Source organism: Corvus brachyrhynchos, unplaced genomic scaffold (genome assembly GCF_000691975.1).
Source record: "Corvus brachyrhynchos isolate BGI_N302 unplaced genomic scaffold, ASM69197v1 scaffold237, whole genome shotgun sequence".
Classification (NCBI taxonomy): Eukaryota; Metazoa; Chordata; class Aves; order Passeriformes; family Corvidae; genus Corvus; species Corvus brachyrhynchos.
In genome coordinates, this window is record NW_008238959.1 from 149,574 (window position 1) to 156,849 (window position 7,276).

At 42.3% G+C, this 7,276-nt stretch overlaps 1 protein-coding gene across 1 annotated transcript in view; it reads left to right on the forward strand.

Moving 5' to 3' along the window:
- LOC103618646 (tubulin beta-2 chain) overlaps positions 1-7,276 on the forward strand; it is an 18,922-nt gene that overhangs the window by 5,948 nt on the left and 5,698 nt on the right. Inside the window, exons 4-5 of the mRNA XM_008637074.2 lie at positions 1,175-1,205; positions 3,274-3,291. Of these exons, the coding sequence (XP_008635296.1) occupies positions 1,175-1,205; positions 3,274-3,291 (49 nt within the window). The remainder of the gene's footprint in view (positions 1-1,174; positions 1,206-3,273; positions 3,292-7,276) is intronic.

Consider the following 7,276-nt stretch of genomic DNA (forward strand, 5'->3'; position numbering starts at 1 on the left):
CCCCCCCCATTATTTTACTACTACTTTCTTTTTTTTGTTTTTTAAGAAGAGTTGTTAATCTATATTAGATTCTGCCTTACGGTGGGAGGTGCTTTAATTACTACTTTCTGTTTAATGAAGCCTAATATTTTTGTTTGCTATAGCTATGAGGAGATAAAATCTTCTCTGAAGAAATCATGTGACTACCCCCTATTATTTGCTATACAACTTTTCTCCCAAAGGATGTTATTCTACTTTTCCTCTCCACATTAAAGTATAATGAACAAATACTTTTAGGGGCTGTTCAGAAATGGTAGCCTCCACAGGAGTTACAGGTAACACCATTCCCCTGAACCTGTTCATTGTAGGGAAGGCACTGTTTTTTGTTTACAAATAATCCCCTTCTCAATCTTCCCATTTGGTTTTTCAGGTGCTTCTACATTTCCACAGAACAAAGCTTGTGACACTTTTGATGCTTTATATGTGCCTGGGGTAATCTAAGTAAGGTTATTTTTGCCCCCATCCAACCCCTTCAGCTCAAAATAAATTTCTAAAGAGAAGAATGAGCTGATTTTGTGTGTGACTAAAAAAAAAATATTTTTGAGGATTTTTCACTTTCCAATCTAAAATCCATTCATGCTAAGCACCCACCTTTTGATACTTCAGCAATCACCTGTCCTGGTCTGTTTGTTGTTTATTAAAATGGGAAAGAGCAGTCTGTTTGTTCTCAGATGCCCCCATTTAAATGGGTCTTATCTTTAGCTTGCCTACAAGAAAATTCAAAATGGAAGCATTTGGTCACAGGAAAGTGCCTCAGGACATGATGCATTTTGGAAAAAGACATTTCTTGGCCCTGAGTCTCCTGGACACTTGTCCAGCTGGAGCCCTCTGAGCATTGGAAACCAAGGCAAAGGGAGGGTGTGAGGGAAGCTGTGAAAGCCTGCCCATCCCCAGACATTCTGCCAGCAAAGGACACGGTGCAGGTGACAACTCCTCTCCCTGAGCAGTTTAACAAGATGTGAACTGTTCCCCTGCTTCTAGCTTCAGTCCTATTTTAAGTATTTTATTTGTGAATTTACCAGAAAGAAAAATTGTGTCTCTTTGAAGCGTGTGTATAAGAAAGCTATCTATTTACAGTATCTAGGTAAAAAAGAAATAATTTAAGAGTAGGTCATTCCCTCCTCCCCACTCAAAGTCATTTTTCCCTTATGGGCGGAATTCCACTTGTAAGGGAAGAAATCAAGTTAACTCTGTTAAATTCTTGTTTATTATCATTTGGTTCTTGTAGTGTAGAGATTTTCCTACTGGTCTCAATTTACCCATATGTCATCCTTTATAATCAGGTTATTTTTCTCACTTGGCTTCCTTGGAAAGCTTAAGGCATAAGTTGTTTTTTTTCCCCTTTTTGGCAAGAATGCCTCTGTCATTGCAGGGGGAAAAAAAAAAAGTTAATAATAGTCCAGTTTAAGCAGAATATGAAAAAAACACACTTGCTCCAGAGAATGAAGTGGCTACCCTGGCAGAGGTTGTGTAGCTTATTCAGTAAAAGGTTCTGTGTTGTTTTGCAGTGAAAAATGTTTCCACACTTTCCATAAATGTAATAGAAAGATACTGCCTGCCTCCTTGGTGAATAATTAAACACAGGTTTCAAGCAGAATTCAAATGGTCTCACAACAAGCTTTACAAACATTTAATGAAATTCAAGCACTGACTTCTTACATCATGCTTCTCTGCATCCAGCATAATGCTGGTCTTATAATTAATAAATTAATTGTGTGGCTGGGTTTTTTTTAAATTTCAGCTAAGAAATTTCCAGCTCCACCCTAGCAGGCAGGGATTAGAGATTTTTGTTGGCATTGAGAAAACTGCCACTTCCGTAGGCAGGGCTGATTCAGTATCCTCCAGCTGCTAAAAACGATGGTCCTGTTCCCCTGCCCCACTTCAAGTGTTACCTCTGTGTCATTTTTCCTCTGCCAGCTCCAGGGCATGTCTAACCCTTTCACCAGTCTTTTCCTCTCCCTCAACTCCACAGTTAAGGTCAGAAAACTGAGGGGGTGGAAGAAGGTTTTTCTTAAACTAGGTGGTGTGCCAGAGGGAGAACTTGTGCAAAGAAGGGGGGGAAACGTGGGCAGCTGGAAGCAGGAGAGAGCAAAATAAGGTATTTGGTTGATTCAGCCACCTAGTGCAATACCACCCTGAACTCTCCTGCAGAGAACCTGGGCAATTTTAAACAATGTACACTGAATCCCACCACGAACTACTGCATGTCTTAGCAGACCTCACAAGATCTGGTTCAGAGTTTGCCCAGTGTCAGTTTGAGTTACAAGTAACTATCGGATTGCAAGAAAGCAAGCAGGCTAAGGAACAAAAGAAACAGTAACTATCAGATCAAAGTCTCTATCTGTACCTTGTTCTCGGTGACGTGCAGGAAATGAACTGCCCTGGAAAACATTATATTGGCATTTCATTTATATTGATGCTGGAATCTTAGTCTTCTTTTGACTGGAGGACCCAGTTTGTAGGGATATCAGACGTGTTTCATCTGCTGAGCAATCTAAAAAGGTAGATGCAGCCTGGATGGGGGCAGGAGCCATCTGGCTGCTACCCCATCACATCTGGTGTGCCAAGAGGAAGTAATGAGAGGCTGCATTGTTTTGCCTTTCTTCTCAGTAAATTGCTGCATGATGATGATTACTACATTTTTCCCTTTTTGGAATCATTTTGTGACATATGATCGTGTTTATTATGGTACCTTTGGAAGGCAGACAAGTGGGGTTCTGTTTACTGTGTCCTGTACAAGCACATTCACAGAAACGCCTGACTCTCAGAGGTTATAATCTAAATTCACAAGAGGAACCATATGGTGTGGAAGAAATATTAGTTTCATGGAGAAACAGTTTTCTGCTCTAAAGGTGCATGGGTTATTTTAGAATTGAGAGTGTCCCAAATTGCTCTGTAATGTGATTTTTTTCTCACGCATTCATCCTCTCTCCTCTTTTGTTCTTGGCCAAACACGCAGATTCAGGTATAATAAACACAAGTTCAGAGGGCTCTACAATGAAACTGCTTTTGCTCATTCATAAAAACATACTCAGCGTTGTTGTACTTAATTGCTTCTAGTGCCTGCAGTGAGCTGTAATATTGAAATAAAATAGATTTCCCTTTTAGGTATTTTATTACTAACATTAAAATCACTTTCACAATTATTCCATCCTTTTGCAGGCAGGATATTCTCCTATCTTAATGCACATTGCAAATGATTAAGCATCAGGTTCCAAAGGTGACCTCAGACAGTCCTCATCAGGTGGGAATGTCATAGTTACCAGGTAGAAGGCAAACAATAAGGTAGTGAACAGAGCCTGCTCATTTGAGTACCAACAGAAAGGCTCAAAAAGCCATGAACAACACATGACATCATCCATCACAAATGAGTGAGAATAAAGCCATGGGCAGACATTTTGTGTGCTTGAGAAGCTTTCATACTTGTACACTTGTGATTCTTTCTCAAACAATGGGAAATCAGGGACAGACATGAAAATGTTGTGGGATCCCTGTTGCCTCCCTTTTACATCCATCGCCAGGCTCCACTGTTGCCTTGGAAACTGGGTAGGCAGGGTTTGATGCAGGCAGGGAGGAGGCTGTGGCAGAGTTTCGGCTGCCGAAGGGCCCATGGGTGTTCCTGGGCACGTGCCCTGCCTTTGTATGAATGGGAGCATTTTGGCTTTCCTCTGTGATTCTGACAACTTAGAATTTATAGAGCTATATTAAAAAAACCCAAAACAACAGGGAGCTCCCATATCTATTTAAGTATCTTTGATGGCTACGATTTGTAGAAGTGTTTGCCATAATGAAAGATTCTGAATTGACATTGAAGTAGTTGACATTTAGTTTGGTTCACTGTGTGTTCATGGATGTTCAACATTGCTGAAGGAACTTGTACACATAAATATGTACTTCCCTTTAGGGACTCCGAATGAAACCTGGAGCTGCATCCCCACCCTGAAAAAAACAGTGGGAATCTACAGAGACCAGTACTATAGTATCTAAGAATTAGTTTCCTAATAAAAGCTCAGAATCCTTAGTGGAATAACTATAAAGGAGGTCACTGTGTGCCCGTGGGAAGAAGACATGTCAGGGAGTGTCCAGGTGTCCTCAAGAGAAGAATCATAATGCTTCAAGCCGGGCCTTTGTGGCTTGTCAGGAATACTTTGGCACCTGAAAAGCTCTTCAGTGTCTGTGTGGATCCCTCAGAGATGCCAGAGAAGCAGTTGTGTTGCAGTTCCACCAGTAGTGAGAAGATGTAACTGCCTGCTGCTGCCCAAAAAGGTGGGTTATGCCTATAGCAAGTACAAATGTATATGTACAAGTTTTATGAATAGTAACAACGGCCGCCTGTGATTAAGTGCTGCTGAAATATGTCAAAGGAAAATACTGACGACAGCTGGGATATAAAGAACACAAACTTCTAAAGAATTTGGTGAAAAGATCTCAGTGCCAGCACAGTCCTGGATAGTTTGTGATTGCAAAAGCCACATGGAATAGCACCACACTTAATTCCCAGTGTCGCAAAGCTTAAGCCAATCTGTGCTCATGACATTTCACAGCAGCTGAGGTTTCTGCACTGGGGAAGAAAAAGAGCTACAGTTGATAAGAAAGTCAATTCACTGGAGCACACTGAGAGCCACTTTTGAAAATACAGCCAAAGTACTTTTCCAAGGTCACAGCAGCCAAATTCCAGGCAAAGACATGGTACTTCTTTAGCCACTAGTATTTTCTGCTGTAAATGAAAAAAATAAAAAAGAGCGAAACTGGTGACATTATGCATTGATTTATATTGTGTTAAGCATAGCTAACCTGAGCATTATGTAAACAATTCTGATCATTTTGACTTTATTTTTGATAGTGGTAATGATTTCCCACATCAATTGTTACCTCACCTTTGAAAAAAATCTTCCTGTTTTGAAAGTGTTGTAATTGCAATATAATGTTATAGTGTACTGTGAAACTGAGATGAATAAACTGTCACTCTGGTGTTGCTGATCACACACAGCCTCCCACTCCTTTCTTTCCCTTTCATACAACCACAGAACTGCTGAGGTTGGACAGAACCTCTGGAATCATTAGTCTAGTCCATTACTTTGCCCAAGAAGGTCAGCTAGAACAGGTTACTCAGGGTTGTCTCCCCTAGCGTTTTGACTGTTTCCGAGACTGGACACTCCACAATCTCTCTGGGCAACCTGTACCAGAGCAAAGTGGTTTCTTTTCTTATGTTTAGATTTCTGTGTTTCAGTCTGTGTCCATCGCTTCTCCTCCTGTCACTGCGCACCTCTGGCTCCATCTTCTTTACAGCTTCCCATCAAGTATTTATACACACTGATAAGAATCCCCTGAGCCTTCTCCAGGAAAATCGGTCCCAGCTGTCAGCCACTCCTTGTATGACAGATGCTTCACTTCCTTAACCACCTTCATGGCCTTTCATTGGACTCACTCCAAAATGTCCATCTCTCTCTCATACTGGGGAGCCCAGAACTGGATGTAAAACTCCAGACGCGTCTCACCACAGCTTATCCCCTTCCCTGACCTGCTGGTAACAATCTTCCTTAAACAAGGATGTTGCTGGACACCCTTGCTGTTAGGGCATGCTGCTGACTCATGTTCAACTTGGTGTCCACCAGGATGCAGGGTCCTTTTTGGCCAAGCTCCTTTCCATGCGGGTGGTCCCCAGCCAACTGGTTTAAGGGGTTGTTCCTTTCCAGGTACAAGACTTCACACTTCCCTTTGTTAAATTGCATGAGGATCCTGTCAGCCCATTTCTCCAGCCTAACTGAGGTCACTCTGGATTGGCAGCACAACCCCCCGGTGTATCAGTCCCTCCTCCCAGTTTTGTATCATCAGCAGACTTGCTGAGGGTGTACTCTCTTGCCATTTAACTCACTAACGAAGAAGTTAAATGGTGTTGGCCAAGGATCAGTCAATGGAGTACAGCACCAGTGGCTGGCTTCTGAATTTCGTGTTGTTGATGTCAAGCCATTCAGCTTGGCAGTTCAGCCAGTTGTCACTCCATCTCACTGTCCATTTATCTAGGCCATACCTCATCAACTGGCCTACAGGGATGTTACAGGAGACAGTTCAAAAGACGTCACAAAATAAACAATGTTAACTATGCTGAGCCTGTTGATACTTGGCAAAAGTTTGAGAGCTTGCATTATCATGCTGTCCCCTTGGCACTACAATGCTGTGCTTAAGGTGAACTCTCTCCAGTTCTATTATGCTGAACACAAGGTACATAATTTTGCATCCTCTTTACCAGCCTATTCCTGGCTTCATGGTGGCTGTCATCTCCCTTCCCTGGTGCAAGTGTAAAGCTGTCCTCAAGGCTGACCAGCTGGGTGGCAAAGCTACTTTAATTTCTCAAAAAAACTTAGAGCTGTGAATCAAGTAATGTTTTATAATCAAGTTCAACAGTTTCTGCCCAATCCATTATAGACCCTGCTGAAATTTGTTTCAGATATTCTCCTTGGTAGCAGTGCAGATACAGGTGTGTATTGCAGCTGGTTTGATTATGTTCTCTTTGCCATCCTTGAACTGTCTCTCCTCCCTTGGACATCCACCATGTGCTTATCTCGTTTTTTTTTTTCCTATGAGAGATCAAGCAGAGATACCACAAGCAGGATTCAAAGTTTTCCAAAATGAGATCTGTGGCAGGTGTCTGGTAACACACAACATAACTTCACTTATAGAAAAGAAAGATATCCCATTCCTGTGGATGTTAAACTGCTATCACTGCTGGATAACTCCCAGAAGAAAACATTCTTTAGCAGCAGCATAAAATCTCATGCCAACCCTCTGTGTTCCTGAAATTAGAGCCCCACATATACAGATTGAGCAGCACTACCTAAAACAGTTTCGTGCTTGAAAGTAGCTGTGGGCTTTAACATCACTACCCAATCTCTGCTTGTTTCAGGTGCCTGAGTTATAGAAAATTATGCTTGTGCTTCAAACATACTGAAACATGATCAAGCAGGCCTAAGCTAGAAATACAGGCTTGAGGGTGCTAATGAAACTGAGCAGCATGTGCTTTGCTGCTGTGGCGCAGTAGAGGCGAAGGAAGCAAGAGGAGGAGTTCCAACAGGTGTGCAAAGAAGAGTTAGGCGGTTTTGTTTTCTTTTTCACCTCAAGATGAGCCATGTCGTGTCCGATTCCTGCCTATTCCCCGACGGCTGAAGGCGAGGTTCCCCCGGCACCCCAAGCCAGCGGCATTCAGCCCGTGGAGGGGCCCGTAACTTGCCGCCCCCAG